Genomic DNA, 26197 nt, shown 5'->3' with positions numbered 1-26197 from the left:
ATTATAAACAATTAAAATCTATTTTTCATGAAAGCAAATCTCTTCTTAATTTTAAATCAAAATCTTTGACAATTATTTACTACAACCACAATACAACAAACCTTGTAAAAGTTCCTGAGCAGTTGAGTGCTACATTCCCTGGCATTCTCTATGGCAGCCAGGTGTCGGTCCTGCAGGAATAATTTATCAGGGGAGGTAACAAGCTGCTGGAGCAGGCGTATACACAGCTCAAGGGTGGAGAGGCGCACCTTACTGCCAGGCTGGGTAGAATACGTGATAATCCTGATGAGACGTTCCACCAGAGCTACGTTGTAGTTGTCCTTCACCTTTTTGAGGGGAGAGGTAAGGATACATTGAGCTATAATGCTAAGCAATTGGCTTTTGTACCAAGAATTGCTAACAATAAAATACTCAATAGATCTTAGAGCAACTCACCTGTTTCTCTATAAGACAGAACAAGAGCACAGCGAGGCCAAGTTTTAATTTTGTGTTTGACAATGCTGATAAAGTCTCAGTCTCTTTAACCAACTCACCTGTTTTGTTGATAATTATAAAGCTAGCAAAAAGAACTCAAGAAAAAATATGCCAAAATCTAATTTAAAAGTTATTCAGAGAACGTTTTGATCTCTTTCAGATCTTAGACACATGAAAAGTATGCTAAAAACATGTTCTTCGGTAAACAGTGTCTTATAAAATTAATAATTAATAACATGTTTCACTCATCATTGAAAAAAGAAAGGAAATGAGGAAAGAAGCCCTTTTTATACAAAGGTCAATCTTCCTACAGCAAAAAATCATGATGGAAATGAAATGTTGTTTTACCTCGGATCGGTCTGTTGGCATGAAAACTGAGTCCATGAGGCCCTGGTGGATGCCTGAAATTGAGGTTAAATTCATTAATCAGACAAATTTAATAATCAATACAACAAACACAATTGATCATCAGCTCAGGAATAATCAAAAGTGTATTTACTTACTAAATATTGGTTTGAGAAATTCACACTGCTTGGGTTATATTAGTAAAAATTGGTCCAGCAAATTGAATGACAGAATCAATAGATTCAAAACTTGAATTGTTCTTTTACATTTACCACATGAAAACAATATAATAAAGTTTTATGATAATCAATTATGGTAGATTAACCATTCATCGCCAATGTCGACAATGAGCCCATCAATGATTATTCGTTTATATTTAATCATTGTGCAATCGCTAAATAAAGGATACATTTTTTCACACAGGGTGGGAGGGTGCATTCCTAAAGCCTTTCAGAATAAAATATGTGATTTTAGTCAGCTGGTCAGAATATTTCTTTTGTTTCAAGCTCATACTTGATTCACAAAACTCAGGAACACAGAGCAAGGCCTAAACAGGTTTAAACTAAACACACTTCTTTTCACAACAAATTCACGGTCAACATTTATAAAATAAAAATAGACAAAAGACAACATCATTGATACCTTCACCTTCTGCTTGCAGCAAAATAAGATAAGAAAAAACGTAATCATAGTTATATTAATTCCTTACAGCTTGATGACAGCTTATAGAACTTGCCTGGGTTGAAATAAGTACTGGCCCCAATATCACGAAAATACTTAAGTCAAATCTCAATCTTAGTATCAACTCTTTTTATTAAATTGCAACATCATATGATTCAAAATTGTAAATGTTTTACCCTTTTTAAAATCGCATTCTCTCATTCATTATGTTGATTATTAAAATTTGGTAAATATTCTATAGAAAAAAGTTTGAGAGCAAAAAATGTACTTGAGTCCAATTTATTATTTTTGAGTTTTACTCAAGTACATTTTGTGCTGTAGAAATATGTTTTTTTTTAAATATTGAGCAATCATGTTAATCAACATAATGCATGTGAGAATGTGCTTTTAAAAATAGTAAAACATTAGTAATTTTCAATAATATCATAGTGTAAGGTGGAAAAAAGAGTTGAGATTAAGATTGAGATTTGACTTAAGTATTTTCGTGATATTGGGGCCTGGTCTTTATTATGTGAGGCCATGGGAATGTCCCTCTGTGGGGATCGAACCCACAACCTTTTTTGTGAGAGTATGACACCTATACACCTCCCTCTTAAACATATTGATGAAGTGTTCTTAAGTGTATGTGTCAAGTTTAAAACATGTGAGATGCACTTTTTTAAATTTATCTTCACAGAAGCCTCACTTTACTTATGTGTATCAAACATAAAATTACGTATCTGAGTTCACATATAGCAACAGATTACGGTTTCATTTAAAAAAAAGATAAATAATCCACAAGTTTAATCCAGCAAAAAGAAACTCCATTTGATATCAGTTTGCAAGATCACATTAAGTATGTACATAGTTTTACAAGTGCTATCTATTATATGTACAACTGGGGCATATAGTTGTTGTTTTTTCGACATTTTGGAAATGGGGCCAGGGCCTTTCTGAATGGAGATATTGTGTCATTTTGACTAAATGTGTGACTTCGGAATTCCAGTTTTGCTTAGGAATAAACAAAATGCTTAAAAAAATAAACAGAATGAGGAATAATTGTTCCTTTAAGAATAAAACAACTCTTTCAGACAAAATTGGTTTGGGTCAAAACTTAAAATTTAATTTTCAGATCTGGGAAAAGTTCTATCATTGGGATTTGTGCAGAATTACACCCTAATTTGATAAGAAACAAGAGCTGTCACAGAGACAGCGTGCTCGACTATTCCGCCGCTTTTCAGTGTACGGATTGAAATTTTTTGGCGAAACATGCATGGAACCCTGTTAGATTAGATTTCAATGGAATACATGATGTGCTGAGATATTAACTTAAATTTGGTAACATGCAAAATTTTAACCATAATTTTTAAGTCTAATAATAAAGGGCCATTATTTGCAAAATACAGTTATCTAACTTGGTAATTCAATTAGGCTGGGTGGTTGAATACCATTGTATAAAGTCTCACAGGTTTGGATCATGATGATGAACAAGTGTGCAAAGTTTGAAAGGCATAATTATGTCAATGGACTTTGAAAATATCTGAGGTAGTTCACAAACTTTAATGTAAGTTCTAAGTCGAAAAGGGGCATAATATTGTAAAAAAGCTTGATAAAGTGACCTCCTCCTGTACACAGGTTGAGATCATGATGGTGAACAAGTGTGCAAAGTTTCAAAGCCATACATCGATGGACTTTGAAAATATTTGAGGTGGTATGCAAACTTAAAACGTAAATTCTAAGTCGAAAAAGGGGCATAAATCTGTCAAAATGCTTGATACAGTTACCTCCTCCTGTGAACAGGTTGGGGGCATGATGGTGAACAAGCTTGCAAAGTTTCAAAGCCAGATGTCAATGGACTTTGAAAATATTTGAGGTGGTATGCAAACTTTAACGTAAATTCTAAGTAGTAAAAGGGGCATAATTTTGCCAAAATGCTTGATAGAGTTACCTCCTCCTGTGTACAGGTTGGGGGGGATGATGGTGAACAAGTGTGCAAAGTTTCAAAGCCAGATGTCGATGGACTTTGAAAATATTTGAGGTGGTATGCAAACTTTAACGTAAATTCTAAGTAGAAAAAGGGGCATCATTTTGTCAAAATACTTGATAGAGTTACCTCCTCCTGTGTACAGGTTGGGGGCATGATGGTGAACAAGTGTGCAAAGTTTCAAAGCCATATGTCAATAGACTTTGAAAAAAATTGAGGTGGTACACAAACTCTTACAAAAACTTTAACATAAGTGGTTATGCCAATGCCGATGCTCGGGATAGTCGAGCTAAAAACAACAACACTGGCATGGTAAGGTCATGTTTTATGTTACACAACCATTGTGGTGTTAATGGCCTCACCATCATTTCCATCCACCAATTAATAGGGATGAAAACGAATCTTCGAATATTCGAATATTCGATCAAACGTTTGGTATTCGAATGTTAAAATCGATATTCGAATATTCGATGTTTTTTGTATAAAAAATAAAATAATATAACTATTGCCTCGAAATGTGCTGTTTTGTTTTTATAAGGAGTGACCCCTTATGCCAGAGGCGTGAATGTGATGACAAATACACTATATCTGCGTCATATGTCAATTAGGGATACATCGTCGGTGATTATAAACAGTCCCCGTAATTTTACGAAAACTGGCAAGTAGACAAGTGACATCAAAGAAGTTTCAATAGTTTTCAGTATATCCAAATGACCATGCAAATAAAGGATTTACGGCATCGGCCCCCACAGCAATGTGTTGGCTTGGCTGCAATATAGCTCAAATTGCCTTGATGATATGAATGACATTTTCTAGTTATGTGCTATAGCTCAAATTGCCTTGATGATATGAATGACATTTTCTAGTTATGTGCTAACAAACTGTTTTCCATGCTTCGATATAACATCCGTGCTTTAAAATGTAACTGTATATGAAAGCGTTTTATGATATATTTTCTGTATTGTTATACAATAGATTAGTCAGAATTCTTTTTTTTTCGTTTTATTATTTTACCATTTCCCGAGTTGGGTTGATTTTCCAAAGGTTATATTTAGTAGAAGTCAATTCCCGAACGAGGCTGCCCGTCCTACATAACAACCCTGAGATCCGGTTCGCGGCATTCAACCGAAAATTTACGATCTTCCCCTTGTTTACAAATATTAATGCAGTGGAATGGAAATTATTATTGAAGTTGTTTTCTGTATGTTCAAAATCTATTGCTTTTTATTTGATTGTTTTGCTTCTGAAAATTGGGAATTTCAGTGGCTGAGTTTGTGAAAAATAAGGGTCCGTCGCGTGAACCGGCTACGACAAGGAAGGGTTAAAATGCACCGGCTATTACTACAGTGAATACTAATAATAGTTTACTGCACTTCTAAAATATTAATGTTGGTAATCGAATATTCGAATATTCGATCGAAAGAATTACCGAATATTCGAATATCAGTTTTGCCATTCGTTTGCATCCCTACCAATTAACCACTATTTTTACCAGTTTTGACCAAACATTTGCTTTTCTAAATTACTTGTTAAGTTATGAACATCCATATGTCTGTATCTTAATTGTAAATAAAGATGATATCAATACAAAGCACAAGCAGGCATTACCATCATTGTGTCCCATGGCGTAGAGCAGACAGAGGGCAAACAGGGCCTCATAGTCATTCTCTGTACACTCCAGGGCATGAAATAGGGCCTCCAAATACGGCCTGAAATACACAAATGATAAGCTTTCTTATTTTTTTGGTAGATAGCAATCAGGGCTTCATTGTCATTCTCAAGGGGATGAAATGGGACATCGTGATACGGCCTGAAATACACAAAGGATTAGCTTTCTTATATGTAAGGTTCCCTAAAATAACATAAAATGGATATATGAGTATTGCAAAAGGATCCATTAAACTCAATAATTAGAAAATTCAGAGATATGGACCAATGATATATATGTGCATTATCCCTGGCAACATGTGTACTATGTCTTTTGTTTTGACCTTTATTATTATTTACATGACCCCATCAAAGAGCAAAGAAATCACAATATTTCAACATTATTTTTCTTCATGAAATAGACAAGCTTAATAATGATCACAGAAATGACACTGACCTATTATCTAGAGAAAATGCCCCTTGTGCCTGAGTTGCCCCGCCCCCCAGCCTGAGGGCCTGGTGCTGGGTGGAGAGGATCTTTTCCTCATCTGTGGAATTCTGGGATGGCACATTTGATGACTCAAATTCTGTGTTCTCACCGCCTGATGTCACAGCTACCAATCAAGTATACCATGGGTTTAGTGATAAGGTCTTTTAACGGTCAAGTCTGAGTAAACAGCATGGCTTAATAGTACCGGTATGTTTGCACAGGCTTCACCATTTTCAATGTGCATAAAAGGAAAGTTAAACAGCAGATAAATTTGGCTTAGTCTTGTAAAAGAGCTCAACACCCTTACTGTTATTATAAATGTGATATATATTTATCATAAACTGACATAATGCCACATGAAACATTGTCATTCCCGGAATTTACTTAAACACTGCTTTAGTATTGTTTAATAATAAAAGCTTTGCCATAACAAATGAAGCAATTTAATATCCAAAACACACACAGTTCCAAGCCACACAAAGCAAATGTAAGAAATCCTTATACTTTAAAGACTACTGTCAAAAGCCATACAACTTGCAGAGGTAGAGGCACACACCAAACAGGGCTTCATGGTTAAGTTAAGCAAGGTCCAAAGCAAGATTGGTCACATGACTAAAATAACAAAATCTATGGTGAAGGAGCATTTTAATTACCGGGTAAACTAAAATAAAAGGTTGTGTATAGATAAAAGAGATGTCCTTCAATGGCAATTGTTTCTTACTCTAAAAGTCTTAAAGTAGACTTACACTTACAGAAAGCTAGCACTGAAAGAGATTTATTAAAGCAGCTTGATTTGAAATGTTCATCAATATCATTGAAGCTACAATTAGCCAGTGTGCATTACAACAGTTTTTTTATTAAATGCATAGTAACTAAAAGGTTGACAGTTAGCAGGTGCTGTAGGAGAGGTTAAAGGAGTGAAACCATGTAGTTTTAATCAGTGAGTCAAGTGGACTGTGGGAACAACATGCCACGTGGGCATGCACCAGTGGCCATCTCTCCAGACACACCGCTCCGCCGGTAGAACGTGGAGTTACCTTCCTGTATGCGAATGGATGAGTTACGGGGCCTCAGACCACGACTACTGCCCAGCGTCTCTTCCAAGGTTTCGTCAGGTGCGGTAAACTCCCGCACCAGCTATGGATAAAAAAAAGTGTTTTAAGTGTAATTAAGTGGAACAACTACAACATCAAGCCAAATTAGATCTATTTCTAATTCTAGAATTGAGATACATTGTGTTAACACTTCTGGCCCCAATATCACAAAAATACTTTAAAAGTCAAATCTCAATCCCAACTCATTTTATCACATAAAAGCGTAGTATTTTTAAAAATCTTGAATGTTGTTATACTTTTTGAAAACATATGTTCTCATTGAATGTGTTATTGAAAGATCTTGAAAAAACTAATTCTAGAGCCAAAAATATACTTGAGTAATTGTAAACAGGCAATGAATTGTACTCAAATACATTTTTGGCTGTAGAATATTTTTTCATTGGAATCTAGACCAAGGATTTCAATCAACATATTCAATGATAGAATGCGGTTTAAAAATATGTAAAAACATATACTTTTTTCAATCAATTTTGATGTTATTGAGTTTGAGATTTGACTGAAGTATTTGCGTGCTATTGGGGCCTGGCCTTCAAAACTGATCAAGGTAAGTATTTGGAGATAAAGACTGTAGGCATGTAACTGTAAATGGTAACCTTACTATGTAACAACAAGCTTAGAAAGCTTATTTTATCTGTTTGATATAAGAAACATAAAAAAAAATGTTTAAAGTTCTGTTGCTTTTTACAAGATGCAATGTAATACAGGGTCAAGCAGAATATTCTGTTGACACATCACAAGTGAGGCTAATACAACTAATATCAATTATTTGATTTTCAAACTCTACATACTCTAGTATATTCTTAACAGAGGTCGCAGTATACAGTGTTAAAACCTGTCTCACTGTATAACTTACAATCATTATTCTGTTAATGTATTATATCTGCCTTTAACAAATAATGAACCAAATCAATTAAATGTGTTTTATGCAGCAAATGACAGTTATAAGCACGTGGTTAAACGTGTGCTGTTAATGAAAATCTCCAAGTTTACAAGATGTTCGTGATGAGTGTCCATACTCGATTTTTTTATTTAATGAAATAATTAATCGATTACTAGTACATTGAAGGTTACTAAGCACCGAACGTGACAATATACGCACCTTTTCGGTGTTTTCACAGTTTGCAAAATTCTTAATTGGCATTCAATGGCTTCCCCTATCTGTATTTATGATCAGGGTACATCTTCTTTTATTACCTTTATTCCCAATTAAATCGATAAGTGACATGGGTATATGCACTAATTGGCATGTCGTACCACATTAGCGAGTGTCATAAACCGAGTGACGTAGAAGACGGAAATCACGGGCCAGCGCATGGATATTATGCAGACGATCGCATCTTCGATTTTTTTTTCAAAAATGAAAATCCACGAATTCAAGTACCCACGAAATTGTTTTTGTTCGGCAAACCACGAAATTTCATGCCCACGAACATTAATGATTTCACAGTATGTTTTTACAGGAGAAGAACTTTCAATCACCGCAGAAATGCAATGAAGTTTTTTATTCATACCATTCTTGGTGACTCTGAAGTCTGTGTGTCCGACTTTGTGTCCACTTCTCCATGAAATATTATCTCAGCCAACTGTCTCACCAGCGGGAATGCCGAATTATCAGGAAAACCTAAAATCAAACACTGTCATGTTAATTCACCAAGTCAAGCATTTTTTAAAACAATTTCTCTTCCCATCATATTTACACTCTGCCAATAGTAAACAATAGGCCCAAAAGGGCCTTTGCTCTACTGGCTGGGTTTGTGTGGTCAATATCACTGTTTTCGAAAGGAACCAATTTCTTATGGATATCTGAATACTGTACAAGTTTCATCGAGATGCAATCAAAACTGAAGACTGTATCATGTTCGCAAGCATTTTTTACACAATAGCATTTTTTTATACTATCAAGGCCCATAATCTAATCATTTCAAGGCCCATAATCTTGGCATGCATAGGCAGATCTAGCTGGTTTTCGAAAGGAACCGAGCTCTAATGGATATCCAAATACTGTACAATGTTCATCGAGATACAATCAAAACTGAAGGCTGTATCATGTTAACAAGGAATTGTTTACAGGCGCACTGATTTTTTATACTATCAAGGCCCATAATTTAGGCATGCGTGGGCGGATCTGGCTGGTTTTCGAAAGGAACCGAGCTCTAATGGATATGTAGATACTGTACAAGTTTCATCAAGATACAATCAAACTGAAGGCTGTATCGTGTTAACAAGGAATTGTTTACAGACACATTGATGTTTTATACTATCAAGGCCCATAATCTAGACATGACTGGGTGGATCTGGCTGGTTTTTGAAAGGAACCAACCTCTTATGGATATCTGAATACTGTACAAGTTTCATCCAGATACAATCAAAACTAAAGACTGTATTGTGTTAACAAGCAATTAATTACACAATAGCATTTTTTATACTATCAAGGCCCATAATCTAGGCATTCATAGGCGGATCTGGCTGGTTTTCGAAAGGAACCAAGCTCTAATGGATATCTAGATACTGTACAAGTTTCATCAAGATACAATCAAAACTGAAGGCTGTATCATGTTAACAAGGAATTGTTTACAGGCGCACTGATTTTTTATACTATCAAGGCCCATAATTTAGGCATGCGTAGGCGGATCTGGCTGGTTTTCGAAAGGAACCGAGCTCTAATGGATATGTAGATACTGTACAAGTTTTTATCAAGATACAATCAAAACTGAAGGCTGTATCGTGTTAACAAGGAATTGTTTACAGACGCACTGGTGCACAGAAGCACATATTACGGACACATTACCATCGCATAAGCTCTTCTGGCCTTTGGCAAGTAGAGCTAAAAAAGGATCATTAATTTTCATTAAAAATACAAACCTGAGGAACAATGACTTCAAAAACATTGACAAAAGAATAACCATGAATTTTTCAAGCAAATTTTGTATAAAGACTAGTTAGCTTTTAAATTATACCAATCAATGTTGACAGTTAGAAATAACTAGTAGTATAGTGTAACCTTACTTGGGAGAGGAGGAAGAGGGACACCACAGAGCTCACATACTTCCTGTCTCTCTGAAAAAGTTTTTCTTCAATTATTTATTTGGTCATTTAATATTCATATAGGTAATAATTTTATTCAGCAAATAAACTATTTAAAATAATGAATAAATACATAAGAGTTAGGAAATGCCAAAATTTAAAATCATTAACAATAGGACTAATAAACCAGAGCATGAATGTATGGGTAATAGGCAACAAACATATAGTTCATGTTTTGTGTTTAGGTTAGCTGAAAACGTTGCGCGTTCAACATCTGAGAACATAAAGTGCTTTAAGCAGATTAGTTGCATGAACTATGTTAAAATGTGCCAAGTAAAGGTCATCTGGTCTTTGACCAGTAGAGCTAAAAACTCATGTACATTGTATATTTGTATGCGGATAACCTTGTGTTTATAAGAAGAGCTCACCTTTCTCAGGTCATGTCTCTTACGCTTGGTAAGGGAGTATACATAGAGTGGTACAAGAAGTCTGTTGAGGAGCTGATCGGTAAGAACGTCATTCAGGGTGTCAATGTTGATCAGGAGAATGTCATTAATATAATGAAGGTGGTCCAGGTGTTCGGCTACCAGCGTTGCTAGGCGACCACGGCTACGGTGACTAAAGTTAACAAATAAACAACTGAATAAAAAGGCATGTTGGGATAATCAAGGCTTTATATTACAATTAAGCTAAGCCATGTTTTTAAGGTCAAAGCAAACAGACTTAAGTCATATACAATATTTGAGTATTTGGACTATTTAACATAAAAAAGATCCAAATTAAATGATAATAAAACTACCAGATCAGTGGAAGTGTTGTACAACTTATATGACACATTGCTTTTCTTGTTCAGGAAAAGAAAACTTATCAATAACTTCAAAGTTAATTTGATGTTGCCAGTGAAAATGAGTCAAAGGCAGTGATATAATGATGAGAAAGAGATTTTTTCATTTGATCTGATTTTAAAAAACAAGTGATAACGTAATGTGTTTTATTGAATCAGAGATAATTTTCAAATATGTTCTAGAAATAGATAGGACTGCCTGTTTTTGACGCACAATACTTTGCAAACATTAAGCTGTCCCTTCCCAGAACAGGGCTCATTTTACAACAATGTCTCAAAGGGTTCTTACTCAGAGTCGTTTCGAACACAGATGTCGAGATTGAGGATGTGGTTGCCGATAAACCAGACAAGGTTGGAGAAATATGGAGTAGCTGTGCGGTCTCGAATGTAGCGCAACATGGCATCATCTTTCACTGAAACAGATGAGGAATTGGTTTATTAATAGTTTTAGTTTGGTGTCTACTTATGGATGAGTTCATCCAAAATCCTGACTTTTGGATGAGAAATAGACCCTCGACTTCTGGCCGAGGTCAACTTATGTCGGAGTAAATAGGATAATAGCAAATTGGCAATTGGAAACTAAGTTTCTGTGGCAGAAAATTTAAGCAAGCTGAGAGTAGGTCAAGTTTAACATAATATTATCTTTATAATTTAATTATAAAGTATCGACTTAATTTTTGTAACTATGTTTGTTTGCCTGTAAGCAGTGTGTTTATTGCATACAATTGCTAACATTGGTTTGCCTGTCAGCAGTGTGTTTATTGCATACAATTGCTTACATTGGTTTGTCTGTCAGCAGTGTGTTTATTGCATACAATTGTGTATATTGGTTTGCCTGTCAGCAGTGTGTATACTGCATACAATTGCTTACATTGGTTTGCCTGTCAGCAGTGTGTTTATTGCATACAATTGCTTACATTGGTTTGCCTGTCAGCAGTGTATTTATTGCATACAATTGCTTACATTGGTTTGTCTGTCAGCAGTGTGTTTATTGCATACAATTGCTTACATTGGTTTGCCTGTCAGCAGTGTGTTTATTGCATACAATTGCTAATATTGGTTTGTCTGTCAGCAGTGTGTTTATTGCATACAATTGCTTACTTTGGTTTGCCTGTCAGCAGTGTGTTTAGTGCATACAATTGCTTACATTGTACATTGGTTTGCCTGTCAGCAGTGTGTTTATTGCATACAATTGCTTACATTGGTTTGCCTGTCAGCAGTGTGTTTATTGCATACAATTGCTTACATTGGTTTGCCTGTCAGCAGTGTATTTATTGCATACAATTGCTTACATTGGTTTGTCTGTCAGCAGTGTGTTTATTGCATACAATTGCTTACATTGGTTTGCCTGTCAGCAGTCTGTTTATTGCATACAATTGCTAATATTGGTTTGCCTGTCAGCAGTGTGTTTATTGCATACAATTGGTTTGCCTGTCAGCAGTGTGTTTATTGCATACAATTGCTTACATTGTACATTGGTTTGCCTGTCAGCAGTGTGTTTATTGCATACAATTGCTTACATTGGTTTGCCTGTCAGCAGTGTGTTTATTGCATACAATTGCTTACATTGGTTTGCCTGTCAGCAGTGTGTTTATTGCATACAATTGCTTACATCGGTTTGCCTGTCAGCAGTGTAATTATTGCATACAATTGCTTACATTGGTTGCGTTTCAGCTGGGTGTTTATTACATACAATCATTGTGTAAGAGTAATTTGTAGGGTGACCCAAAATTCATGAACAAAAATAAAAAATATTGTATGGATTTTATAATGTAATCAGGTTTGTATTACCTTGGTAAACATTTAGAGTGATGGTGCGCACAGCAATTCTCACCATGCCCTCGGAGTGGTTGAAGAACTTGATTGCCTCGGTGTACAGGGCAAAATCATTCGTATGCTAGAAAAATATGACAAGATACTATATATAGTTTTATCAAATAATATTACATGGTAACAATGAAAAAAAGCTCTGCAAACAAATGCTCATGCTCATCTATTTTTTTCTTTTGATTCAGTGACATAAATATTTTTACCAAAGTTACCGTTTATAATACTTGTATGCAAAACATGTGGATATTGTCAAAATTAACAAGTTTCATGTTAAGATCTTAATCATTTTTAAGTTACAACAACTACAACAATGACAACACCAATGCTATGACATGACATTTTTTACTTTTACACTTTTTTTTTTCTAATGAAAGGGTGCAAAATACTTCAAACTGAACAGGGTCAGCAATCAAATTGTATATGGCCAACTTGAGAACATTTATCAGGGAATACAGCAGACATCTGGGCAACTGTACCTCGTTGTAGAAGAAGTGTATGGTATGCTTGTTCAGCTTCAGAGACAAGGTTTTTAGGAAGGAAATGTAGTATGCCATCACCTATAACGCAACAAAGATACGAGTCATAATGATATTTTATTTAGATAACAATGAAAGTCATTTTATCTTTGACTATTTAGGATTATTTTTTTACTAGTCTTGATAGTGTTGAAACAAGCTTACTTGCATCAGGAGCTTGAAATTGAACGAAAAACAGCGACAAGGTTTTGAAGTAGGTATCTTTCAATCCTGTTTAAAGTACATGTTTTAAGTACCGGTAAGTCATGAAAACACATCTCACCTCTTCATCCGAGAAGTCAAACTTGTGGACAATAATAGAGTTGATGTGGTTGTTGGACAGCAAGTAATCTGTATAACAAGGAAATAGGCATATGATTTGAATTTGGTAAACAATCACATAATTTTATATGTAAATGCATATCCATAAAGTCTGGAAAAACTTTTAGAACTTACAGACTAAAACTGCTAAGTATTTGCATATATCTTAAAAGCAGTATACCGAGGTCGGTGATAACGAAACTGATACATGTAACAACCTCACAATTTGATCAGGGAAATGCTATTTAAATTTTATGTACTTCTTTGGTAAATCCAAAAAATAAAAAAAAAATGACCAAAAACCCTTTAGTGTAACTTTGACCTTAAGCGTACAGACATGAGTCTGCTGATAACAAACAGGCTTTTTATGATGAAAATGTTTGAAGAGTTACTTTGTATTCCCAAAATGCATAAGCAAGAAACAATACAAGGAATTTAGAGCCATGAACTTAATGTGTGACCTTTGATATAAGTGTAGTCATGGCAACATAAGTGCAAAGTTAAAGTAAAAAAACATGGTCCAGTTACAGCTCCAATAACTAAGGAATTTTGACAAATGATCTTTCATCTTCACATTTGATCTAAGTAACAGAGAAAGGCTCTTGCAGGTGACAAATTGTCCAGTCATGGCGACATTTGTGCCATAACATTTCAAATCTTGTTATGCATGTCCAGTCTGAATAAAAAATACAAAGGAAGCTTGACCATTGACCTTTGATATACAGTATTGGGTCTTGTACACTCCACAAGAGAAAGTTTGTGTGAAGTTTTTTAAATCCTCAGTCTATGAATGGCAATTTTACAGCCCAAGCACACAAATTGTTGATGCCACTCCCTTGCTGACATACCCATTTTTAATAAGCTAGGAAATTGATACCATAATAAATTAAATAATACAAAAAAACAAAATAATGCAGAATGGAAGTTTATCTTACATAGTGATGTTTCATTTCTGATATTTTCAAACAGAATGTTGAGAGTCTGTAACAGCTGAACACAGATGAAACGACCATACTTCTGACGCATGTAGCGCAGGAAAAACGTCAACATATTCTTCTCAAGGAAAAAGCTGAAAAAGCAATTAAGGTAAAATTATACTCCTGGTTGTGTTATAAATGAACCCAGATAATGACAACCTCAAGCTATAAAGATATTAAATCATATTTACACTTAATAAAAAGACAACATTTCTCCAGGCAATTAATGTATTAAATTCAATGCATTTTGGATCACAGGGGCAGGTTGCATTGTTTTGACACACCACGCCCCTGCCCGTTTTGTTTTTTTAAATCAATTTTTAGTAAGAATATGATGTGGTAACTGTAACCACATCATATTCTTACTAAAAAAATGATTAGAAAAAAAGGAAGAAAGAAAAAAAAAAAACGGGTGGGGGCGTGGTGTATCAAAACAATGCAACCTGCCCCTGTGTTTTGGAAGAGTTCTATCTACAGATTATTACAAAATTAGCAGACTTGGCCCTGATTAAAGGCTTCATCAAGATAAGGATATACATAGTAATCCTACAATCCTGCAGTAAAAAAGTAGTTTCCCATTGCATTAAAAGTTGTATAACTTACTCAAACACACTGCTGTCATTTTGGTCGCCCCAGATGAGAATCTCAGAGATACATCGCAGGGTTTCCACAAGCAACCCCCTGTTGTGCTCAGTGACAGTTTGGTTCTTGCACAGCACATTGTACAGATACCTAGAAACCAATAGAGGTATTTAATACTTAAAAAGGAGTTAATTGGGTAAGTTGTATGTTGTTACTCCCCTTTTTACTACACATTTGATGATACATGTATGCTTATGATTACCGGTACCCCACTGGGATGGTGAGTATGAATCCGATTTAAGTATTTCATTCTGCAGAGTTTTTCCAGATTACAATGTCAATGTGTATGTCCAGATCACTAGAGATGACATTCAATAGCAAACAACTTTGCAGGGAAAACTGTATCACCTTGGGGAGGTTTTTATTAATTGATATAAACTAAAAATAGCAATGGACCAAGTACTGTCCACTTAGGAATGCCATAGAGAACACTTGCTGTCTCTGATTTCCCACCAATCAATGAAAATTTGCTGAGTTCTATTGGCAGGCTTGTCCATTTAGCCAGCAGCAATAAAAATATATAAAATTCCAAGTCATTGTCATGCAATAATCTGATGGTACAGTATTTCTCAAACTACTTTTCATTGTTGTTTATCTAATGTTGGCATTTTAATTGATCTGGAGGCTTATTTTCAAGTAATGACAATTTTCAAGTAATGACAACAATGTTTTCTGACCAGTCATTTTGTGAGGAAAATTCTCATTTTGTAGATGCTTATTAAATGCAGATTGAACCTGCATAAACAAACCTTATCTGAGTCACAATTTAGATAAATCGTGAAAATCTCTTACTAGATGTGTATTGTACACCCCATTCAATAAGATGTTATGTTAGTCTACTGGCACAATGAAAAGCAAGCATGCATGTATTTACATAAACAATAGGTAACTTACAATCGAATAAAACATACAGAGCAAATTTCTATCAAGTTGAATTAAGTTCATGTTTACATTATTTCCATCATAGTTTTGCTTGAAAATTTAAGGAATTAGAATTTCTACTGCCTTTGAACCTATTATACTGGCTTTGAGACCCAAATCTACCTCTCTGACATTGCAAGAGGTTCACATGTCTGCTTATAACAATTCATTATGAATCAGTTTCATTTTTATATCGGAATTTGCACAATTTTAAGCATCTTTCGGCCCAATTATGCCCTTACCTGAAGCTAAGAGAGACACTTGTAAGCTTTACATCAAATACCAATAGCCATTAAACAGATGTGTTCTTCTGTGAGTTTGAATTTGGCAAGAACATTTCCTTTCTTATAAGACTATTTTGATCTTGGCCTTGGGCAATTATGTTTTTTTAAAACTATTAAAAAAACTAACTGGCATTATCTGAATGACAAGATGTTCATTAAAAAACAACTAAGGTGACAAAAATTAAATAACTGTTTTGGTGAGTCAAAGTCAGGACAACTACTGTCACTCCCGTCAACGGTGACAACAACAGGCCAACAATTTTTAGTTTTCTTACTTAAGCTGCTCCAGCGAGTGAGCATTTTTGGGCTTTGATGAAAATGTTGGAAGCCAGCCTTTGCTTTTGTTGAACATTTCTGACAAAAATCACCAAATAACTTGAAATAAACAAAAATTGTTTGAACTCGGTCAATATTCTGTCATTTGGCAGCCATCTTGGATTAAATTTCCTGTCGGATTTGTATTGGGGTGTTTGATTGGTTATTTTAACAAATATTAACTAATCAGATATTGTTTTGCATAGCCATGGACTCAAGCTCTTTACAACAATGTCGATTGGTTGCTTGAAACTGGTAAATACGAATCATATTTCTTTTAACAAACATGAAAAACTGTCACATGTGAATTTTGACAGGTGTTTGTTTACGTTTACACTATGTACCCCTCATACGATCATGTATTATGTCAGTTTTATGTCATAATATCATATATTTTTTAAATATCTAGATTGAAAATATGCTTCCTAGGCAAACAGCCCCCAAGTCAAAAAGCCCCCATTTCGGTCAAATAGCCCCCACTCACATTTTAAAATTGGTCATATAGCCCCCCCCAACGACCCCACTTTTTTTTATTTTTTTCATATGTATACATATGTATGCATACTTATGTTATTCCAAAACACACTTAAACCTTTATTTTTACAAAATGAAGCGCAATTAACCAAGTAAGAATAAAAACGTTTTAAAATTTTACTTAGGCCAAAAAAAATAATTGTTTGTTTAGGGTAACCTTCCCAGAATTTCTAGGTAGGGATTTTTTTTTTTTCCTAAATCTGTTGTAAGTTCAGAGTGTTTTCTTGCACATGGCAGTCTTTTCTACATTACTGTCATTGCCTGACTTTGTTTTATCATGTAAACAATAATTCTGATTAAAATCTGCATTTATCCGCTCTTCATAACACACTCTATTCGCTAACGAATATTTTTTTTGCTCAGAAACGGATAAAAAATAGTTAAGGTCGGCACATTTTTATAGGTGTGGTCAGGTTACCCGAAACAGACATATTTTTTTTAGGCCTTATAAATAATATTTTATTACATCAAATCTACATTTTAAATGTTTTTAAGTCATACGTTGTTTGGTTTTTTTGGTGTGTTACTTAATTTTAATATTGATTACTCATCACACTTAAAGCTGCACTCTCACATATTTACCGTTTTGACAATTTTTTTATTTTTTGTCTTGGAAAGAGCAAATTATTGCATAAATATCTGCAAACCAGTGATAAAAGGTTGCTGACAAAAGATAAGATCGCATATTCCCGTTCGATAATAAATGTTTTATGGCTTAAACCGAAATGCATAAAACATCAATTTTTGAACTTGAATATAAAAATCTGCGATCTATTTTTTGTCAGCATTCTTATATAACTGGTTTCCATGCATTTTCGCAAAAATAGGCTCGTTTCAAAATAAAGGAACAACAAGAATATATAATTTAACTTTTTTTTTAATTTTGAAATAATTCACACATTATTCACATCTTTTAAATACACATTTACAATGTATGATAAAATGTATTATGTATTCTCATTGTACAATACAATATACATTAACATAGATGGAGAATGTATATTATATGTCAATACAGTCCAGAGTTTTTGCCCTCCAAACTTATCATTTTGATAAAGGTTACTCAGGGTCAGTGTTTATTAACACCTCTGTGATAATGATCTAAAGCAAGCCACAGAGTTATAAATACTGACTGCCTAGCTGGTATTAAATTTCTAACACATTTTTCTGAGAATCGTATTTTCACTTGTTTTTGTCGTTCAGAACATTTCCGAACCGATTTAGTATACTTTAAATATTTAAGTGGAAGAATTAATTATAATGCATTTCTTTATAATAAGACAATTAAAATTTACATACAACATTGAACACTTCAAGGTACATGGAATGATCATTTCAAGGCCAGAGTATGAAAAATACCCCATTTTTTCAATATTCTTTTCTTCTTTTTAAGTTCATTTATCTATTTGTCCTTTCTTTGAGACTCATATGCTATAAGCATGGATTGCTAAAATTTCAAATACATTAAATTATCATGAAAAGCTATAATCACACTCATATTTCAGCTGATACTTTGGAAGTTAACACATTCTTGATTCTTATTATTTTAAGAATGAAAAAAAACAACATGAATACGTGCAGTTTAAATGTTTTCTGACAGGATAACATTTTTATTTCTCTTCAATTACTGAACATAATATCGCTTACTGAATAAGAGTTGTAATAAATATTGATATTGATATCTTACGTGAATAAAATTAGCTTCATCATTATGTCTAATGTTCTTTTCAACTAATGGCATTTTATTAAAAAAGTCAATGTTATCAATTACCAACGCGTCCAAAACATACCACAAGTGCAATTTGCATACGTGGCATAAAAACGCAACATATCGTAATCATTAGATGATATAACTGTTTCATAATGTACTTCATACAGACATTCAATACTACACATTTCAAAATGTAGGTCAAAATCATTAAATGAATGTGAAAATACAAATATGATAATATCGACAGCGTTGTTTTGTTAAAATCTTCGTTTTATTTGAAGTCATAGCATAACTACAATCACAAAACAGCTAATAAATATATTTTATCTCTTTTTAACCCCCGCCTTGAAAAGGCGAGGGGATATAGTAATGGTAGGCGCGATTCCGTGCGTGTGTGTGTGTGCGTGCGTGTGTACCTCCGTCCGTCCCACATTCATTTCTTTGCATCTTCTCTTACGTTTTTCATGCGATTTCTACCAAACTTTCACAGATTGATGATCATAAAGTGAAGCAGCGCATATTGTCGGGCTTTCCGGATTTGACCATTTTTGAAAGAGTTATTGCCCTTTGCTTATTTTACATTTAAAATTGGTTTCTTCGCAACTCCTCTTTTGTTTTTCATGCAATTTCTACCAAACTTTCACAGATTGATGATCATTAAGTGAAGCAGCGCATATTGTTGGGCTTTCCTGATTTGACCATTATTGAAAGAGTTATTGCCCTTTGCTTATTGTACATTTAAAATTGGTTTCTTCACAACTCCTCTTACGTTTTTCATGCGATTTTTACCAAACGTTCACAGATTGATGATCATAAAGTGAAGCAGCGCATATTGTCGGGCTTTCCTGATTTGACCATTTTTGAAAGAGTTATTGCCCTTTGCTTATTTTACATTTAAAATTGGTTTCTACGCAACTCCTCTTATGGTTTTCATGCAATTTCTACCAAACTTTCACAGATTGATGATCATAAAGTGAAGCAGCGCATATTGTCGGGCTTTTGCGATTTGGCTATTTTTGAAAGAGTTATTGCCCTTTGCTTATTTTACATTTAAAATTCGTTTCTTCGCAAATACTCTTACGTTTTTCATGCGATTTCTACCAAACTTTCACAGATTGATGACTATATAGTGATGCAGGGCATACTGTCGGGCTTTCGCGATTCGGCCATTTTTGAAAGAGTTATTGCCCTTTTTTTTTACATTTAAAATTGGTTTCTTCACAACTCCTCTTACGTTTTTCATGCAATTTCAACCAAACTTTCAAAGATTGATGACTATATAGTGACGCAGTGCATATTGTCGAGCTTTCGCAATTTGACCATTTTTGAAAGAGTTATTGCCCTTTCTTAATTTTACGCATTTCTTATGTTCCAGAGAATCTACCCTTACCATTGATTGGCTTTCGTTACAAAAAATGTTCCCATGAGGCGGGGGATATAGCTGTCAGTGACCGCTTTTGTTCCATATTAAAAGTCAATTCAACCATGCATTGTCCCTACTTTAGCGCATCCAGTGTAAAACAAGCTACATACATGTATAAAATATTTGTGTGAGTATGCCCATTCAGCCCGATTCACCTTTTAAGTTCAGTTTGTGTTTTTCCAACCTAATGTGTAAATATTCTAATACCAAACAACCCAATAAACATTTTTCTCTAGGTTGAAACAGTATTTAGAAAGCAAAAACGTGTTTCTATAAGTCCACTAACTTCCTCAAACCCCATCAATCGAATTGTGTCTTGTAGACAAAATAGGTCTCCAGCATCCTTATTGTGGTTACAGACAAGCCCACTCATGATCAAACGAGCCCCAGACGGGCTCTAAAAACGTCAAGCCAGAGCTCATTCAACCTCATTATGGCTACCATCAACCCATCACAGTCACCACAGACAGATTATTCTCAAGTCCACTGTGTGTCCAATAAACATTTTGTGCCAAACAAACAATAAAGGGGCTTTATGAAGCTCTATATATGAAGTGCCCAATTGGCAATAGTTTTGTAATACTAGTATATGAGACTAAACGTTGTGAAAAGATATAGCGATGCTGCTTGGCCCAAATCCCACATGATAACGGTGATTTAAAAAAAATGGTATACAGTTTAACCCCGATGGCTCGAACTCCTTGGGACCGGCGACAATACCATGAGCCTCTTTGATATCTATCCTAAACAAAAAAAATAGATTCTAAGGCATTCATTACATACTAGACTTAATCATTAAGAATTTCATTGTTCGCAGGTGTTTAAAGGTCCGCCTACTGCCACTCATCCGATACTAACACTTCCTGCATCAGATTTTGCTTTGGCAATGTATCAGCCAATGAGGTTGTATTCTGAAGTAATTTCCTAATGATTAAGAAGGGCTCGTTCACTACACTCACTCTGCCCATTCTTATTAAGAATTTACTTCATGTCATCTAACTATCACTTAGAGCTTCTATAAAAAAATACCAAGAGCTACTAAGGACTACTTAAAGCTATTAAGAATAGAGCTACTTAGAAATACTAAAAGATACTAAGAGCTACCTACTCAGAGTTGCTTAGAACTATTAACAGATACTAGGAGCTACTAAGATAGACTAAGAACTACTTAGAGTTGCTAAGAACTTCTAAGTGAAACTAAGCGCTACTGAGAACTTTTACGACATTCTATGAAATACTAAGAGTTACTAAGAGATACTTAAAAGCACTATGAAAAGTTATAATGTGATAAAATAAATGGTTTAATTATGACAACATTTAAAATTCAGATAGATAGCTTAAGTTATTGCTTGTATTTGCATATTAATAGCAAAATGTTCATGAGAATCTTCTTTGGTTGGAGGTACATGTAGTTAATTTCAATTCTGATTAAACACTACTTATAGTGAATTTTAAGATTAGAGTCAAAATTTATTTTAATTTGTTCTTTCTCTACTCGCAATTAAACTAAATTATATCAATTTTAAATCTATCATTTTTTTAAAGGAGCTCACAAGTGTTGCATTTCTTATTCTAACCATGTAAATTGATGATCATTGGCCTCTTACTAGCTCGCATTGACAATTAAATGCTTATTTTGAGGAAATACGGTACTTGAAGATTTTTGGACGAACTGATGTCTAGTCCCTTTAATTATGAAATTGTGATAAACTATACCCCATACTTATTGCTTGAATAACCAAAATATTGGTTGTTTACATTAAAGTTGAAACGAAATGGTTGGCCTTATTATTTTGTGACCTAAGTGTCATACTTCTATAATGCTAGCGTCACAATTGCTAAATTCCGCCGGCCGATTTTAGACATCGGCAGAGTCGTGATGTTGGCTGCCGCTGGTCGATATTTTACACATCGCTGAGAGCAGTCACATATAACTGCCAACAAAATGCCGCCTGTTGGCGGCAGTTGGTTTCAAAGGCTCGCGGGAAACGTGACACCCCAAAATATCCGGCAAGTGGCAGTTAGGTGGCAGGGCGGCAGCAGATAGAATTAAACTGCCACCGTCCTGCGACCTGGCGGGGGACAGCCCATTTACAACTACCGCCGGCCGGCGATTGAGCGATCTAGCTGCCACCGCTCTGCGCCCGCCTGATAATCTGACGGTGGCAGGCCGATTTTCGGTTGATATATAAATCATACCTTGTGGTCTTGATTTCTCATAGTTGTAAAAGTTGTAACATCACAATATGCATTTCTTCGAAGCCGCCATCTTAACTCTGCTATTCTTAAGTCTCTTAGTCGATCTGGTGCAATTAAGAACGCCATGGGAACTGTTATGTATGGTAATAGTCAATTCATTACAAACTAATGTCTGGTAGTCTGAAATCGGCAGATCGCAGTCCTGCCACCTACCGACATTGACTGCCGCCTCCCAGCCTCCGCGCTGCCACCGGCCGATATATTGAAATCGGGCGGTGGCAGAGCGGTGGCAGGCTGGGTGCTGGAGAGTGGCAGTTAGTTTCTAGCAGTCACCGGCCGATTTTTGTAGACTCTTGAGGTCTCGATCGCAAAGGAAAAATGGGCCTGCGCCCCGCCTGCCACTTGCCTGCCACCGCGCGAACAAAAAATGCGCCAGCCCTGCCACCTGCCGATTTGCAAAAATAGAAAAAATCGCCACGACGTCGCCAGAAATTTAACTTTTTCTTAAAATCTCAGCTGCTTGCTGGCAACGTCTAAAATGCCGACTGCCGCCGGCCGATCATAACTGCCGCAGTCCTGCCACCGGCTGATATTTAGTGAAAACTGGCATTTACAACGTCGGCCGGCGGCATTTAGTGATTTGTGACGACAGCATAACAGTGCTGTAAGAAGTATGTATTTGCCATTCTGTGGTTTCTGCATTTACACACTATTTAAAAAATGCAGAAGTAGTTTTGTTGTGAAACTGACTTATGATACTAGGCATTAATCACCAAAAAAACAGAAGAGCTTTGCACGCAGATAGCTCAACAAGTTATCATCTGTTATCAGGAAATAATGGATATGGTATTGTGAGTCTTAAAGCTGCACTCTCACAGATTTACCAAATTTTTGCGTAAATATCTGCAAACCAGTGAGGAAAGAATGTTGACAAAGATCAGATTGCAGATTTTTATATTTCCATTCCAAATTTAATGTTTTATGGCTTAAACCATTTAAGAAAAATGCACAAAACATCAATTTTGGAGCGGAATTATAAAAATCTGCGATCTGATCTTTTGTCATTAGTCTCTAATCACTGGTTTTTAGATATTAACGCAAATATTTGCTTGTTCCAAGACAAAAAATAAAAAAAATGTCAAAACGCTCAATCTGTGAGAGTGCAGCTTTAAGATTCATAATTCTTTATAGGAGTAGTCTTTTAATTGTTTTAATTAATGATGAACATCTATTTTAAGGCGACATCAAACCCATCACAGATGGCATGCATGAAGGACAAGTCCTTGAAAGATTTTTTTTAAAAATACAACAACACACAAACAGACAAAGACAACATAATCTTTAAGCTGCACTCCCACAGATATAACATTTTTTTTCAACTTTTTTATTTTTTTATTTTTTGTCTTGGAAAGAGCAATTTTTTGCGTAAATATCTGCAAACCAATGATATAAGATTGTTGACAAAAAATCAGATCGTTGATTTTCATATTTCCGTTTGAAAATTAATGTTTTATAGCATTATTATTTTGTTACTAACGGTTTAAGAAAAATGCATAAAACATCAATTTTTGAACTTTAATATAAATATCTACGATCTTTTTTCACTGGTTTCCATGGATTTTCGTTCCAAGAGAAAAAATAGAAAAGTTGTCAAAACATTCAACCTGTGAGAGTGCAGCTTTAAGTGCTGTGAAGTCAATACTAATCCAGAACAATGACAGTTTATCTCAAATAAAGATAAACAAAGAAGAAAACAATATGTGATCATATTGCCTCAGTTTAAAATATTTTAGTAGGAGGGGCAAAATCATGTTTGATTGAAAGGCGTGCGCTTTGTCAGTAAAATTAGACCTCCAAATAAACAACCTATTCTTACAGCCAATAAAATTGCAGATAGGCAATCATTAAGTACTAGGCTTTATCAGTATGAAGTTCAACTTTCGTGGGTGTTTAAAGGTCCACCTACTACCACTCATTTGAAACACAATCCTTGCATCAGATTTTGCGTTGACAATGTCATGAATGGGTCAGCCAATGAGGTTGTATTTTAAGTCAGTTTGATACCTGAAATAAAATCTTAATGATGTAGAAAGGGCGGAGTGAGCGAAGACTTCAATTCATGTCATTTAACAATTATAAAGTGAATCCCTGAACCTGGTGACATCAAACTTTGAGGGAAATGGCAAGCTATCAAGATTTCCATTAAGAGTTTTTTTATCATTCTTGAAAGTATCTATTACAGTCGCTGAGTCGAAATGCTGACATCACTACGGCTTGTTAGACCAGTGAAGAGTGTGTGAGTGTTTATGATTCTGTGCTGCATTTTGTGGTTATTTGTGCTGATTGGTACAGGGACAAATTTTGTTATTAAGCTCAAGGCACACTAGCATTGCAATGATACCCTTTGATTGTATATGACTGGGAAGTCTTCGATTCAATCTCATGGGACTTAATTTCAAATGTTGGGTTGCAGTGACACTAGACAACTAGTCTTCAATGATCCAATGCAAGTCATTTAAGGAATCCTTAACTAAGGTCAATGACTGTTGAATAGGTTGTAGGTAACCTTACAAAGGTCAGCAAAATAGTCTGACATGATCTGTAGTGGTTAGGCCTAAAAAAATAAATATGTCTGTTTTGGGTAACCCGACCCTACCTATAAAAATGCGCCGACCCTAACTATTTTTTTCCGTTTCTGAGCAAAAAAATATTTGTTAGCGAATAGAGAGTTACGAAGGGCGTATAAATGCAGATTTTAATCAGAATTATTGTTTATATGATGAAAAAAAGTCAGGCAATGACAGTAATGTAGGAAAGACTGCCATGTGCAAGAAAACACTCTGAACTTACGACAGATTTTGAAAAAAAAAAATAAAAAAAAAAAAAAAATCCCTACCTACCCTACCTAGAAATTTTGGGAAGGTTACCCTAAACAAACAATTTTATTTTTTTGGCCTTATGAAAATATCACTGGTAATCTCTACAAATTATTGCAACTTGGTGAAGGTTAATAGGTTACTAGAATACCAAAGTCAAATGTAGGAAATGAAATGGCAAATGACTGTTTGAATAACTACAGGAATTTAGTATGAACTTTTGTTTGAGAACAATGTTACAAGTTTTAAAAGGCTGCGCCCGACTGATTCAGTCACAGCCAAGTTTTTGTACATGCACAAAGAAACCTCCCTGCTGTTGAAATCACTTGTTTTAAAGGATTTGATTGTCAGGGACTGTGGAAGCTTGAATTTTCGTTAGACTTTTTGAGGATTACCCACAATTGGCAGTTAAAGGTAATCTTATCCTATTGCAGGTACTGTGAAGGCAATAGTGGGACTTGGGTTTAACAAAACTGTTCAAATATTTCCACTTTGCAAACTGGACCGCTAATAAAGTGGGATTGTAGACTTATAGATTCAATATTGTTGTAGAATATATTTATACCTAAAGTATTTATTATGTAGCTTTTTCGTTATAATTAATCAGTCAGAATGTACCTTAAGTGAACCAACCAAAATGTAATGAATCAGTTAAAAAGTAATTATCCAGTAAATACCAGTGTATTAGTTTATATAAGCATTAAGTACTCTAGTACCAAATAGTGTATTCTAGTCAATGATATTTTCTGATTTATCACTTTACTTAATGATCTCATCATGTTTTGACATAAGAGTAAATTTTAGAGTAAATCAAAACTCCATGGATTATGCTTACTAAATGTATTCTTGACATTTAATTAGTTGTATTAAATAGGACTGCATATCATACTGGTTTACATTCTATTCACAATGTTGATGTCCCGTCTCTTTGTGCCTATAAATAAGGTTAGTAAATCTAGGTTTGCTCTACCTTTTGAGGTCAGACAGTTTATTGTTTGTTATCTGATATGTGGAACCTAAATCTTTGACCTCAGATTATTTTTTTTCCTTTTTTGTGAGGAAGGTA

General features: G+C 34.8%; 1 protein-coding gene across 1 annotated transcript in view; it reads right to left on the bottom strand.

The window, feature by feature from the left end:
• The window catches only part of LOC128214801 (protein CLEC16A-like), a 19579-nt gene extending 3068 nt beyond the window's left edge, over positions 1–16511 (bottom strand). The window contains 16 exon segments of the mRNA XM_052921464.1: positions 102–326; positions 823–875; positions 5072–5172; positions 5568–5724; positions 6587–6737; positions 8227–8315; positions 8318–8336; positions 9722–9772; positions 10168–10357; positions 10873–10996; positions 12375–12480; positions 12890–12970; positions 13212–13279; positions 14185–14318; positions 14830–14958; positions 16349–16511. Of these exon segments, the coding sequence (XP_052777424.1) occupies positions 102–326; positions 823–875; positions 5072–5172; positions 5568–5724; positions 6587–6737; positions 8227–8315; positions 8318–8336; positions 9722–9772; positions 10168–10357; positions 10873–10996; positions 12375–12480; positions 12890–12970; positions 13212–13279; positions 14185–14318; positions 14830–14958; positions 16349–16425 (1755 nt within the window). The 5' untranslated portion in view covers positions 16426–16511.
• Positions 16512–26197: the final 9686 nt, after the last annotated feature.

Source organism: Mya arenaria, chromosome 2 (genome assembly GCF_026914265.1).
Source record: "Mya arenaria isolate MELC-2E11 chromosome 2, ASM2691426v1".
Lineage (NCBI taxonomy): Eukaryota > Metazoa > Mollusca > Bivalvia > Myida > Myidae > Mya > Mya arenaria.
Note: the sequence above shows the minus strand (reverse complement) of the source record. Positions and strands in the feature narration are given on the sequence as shown.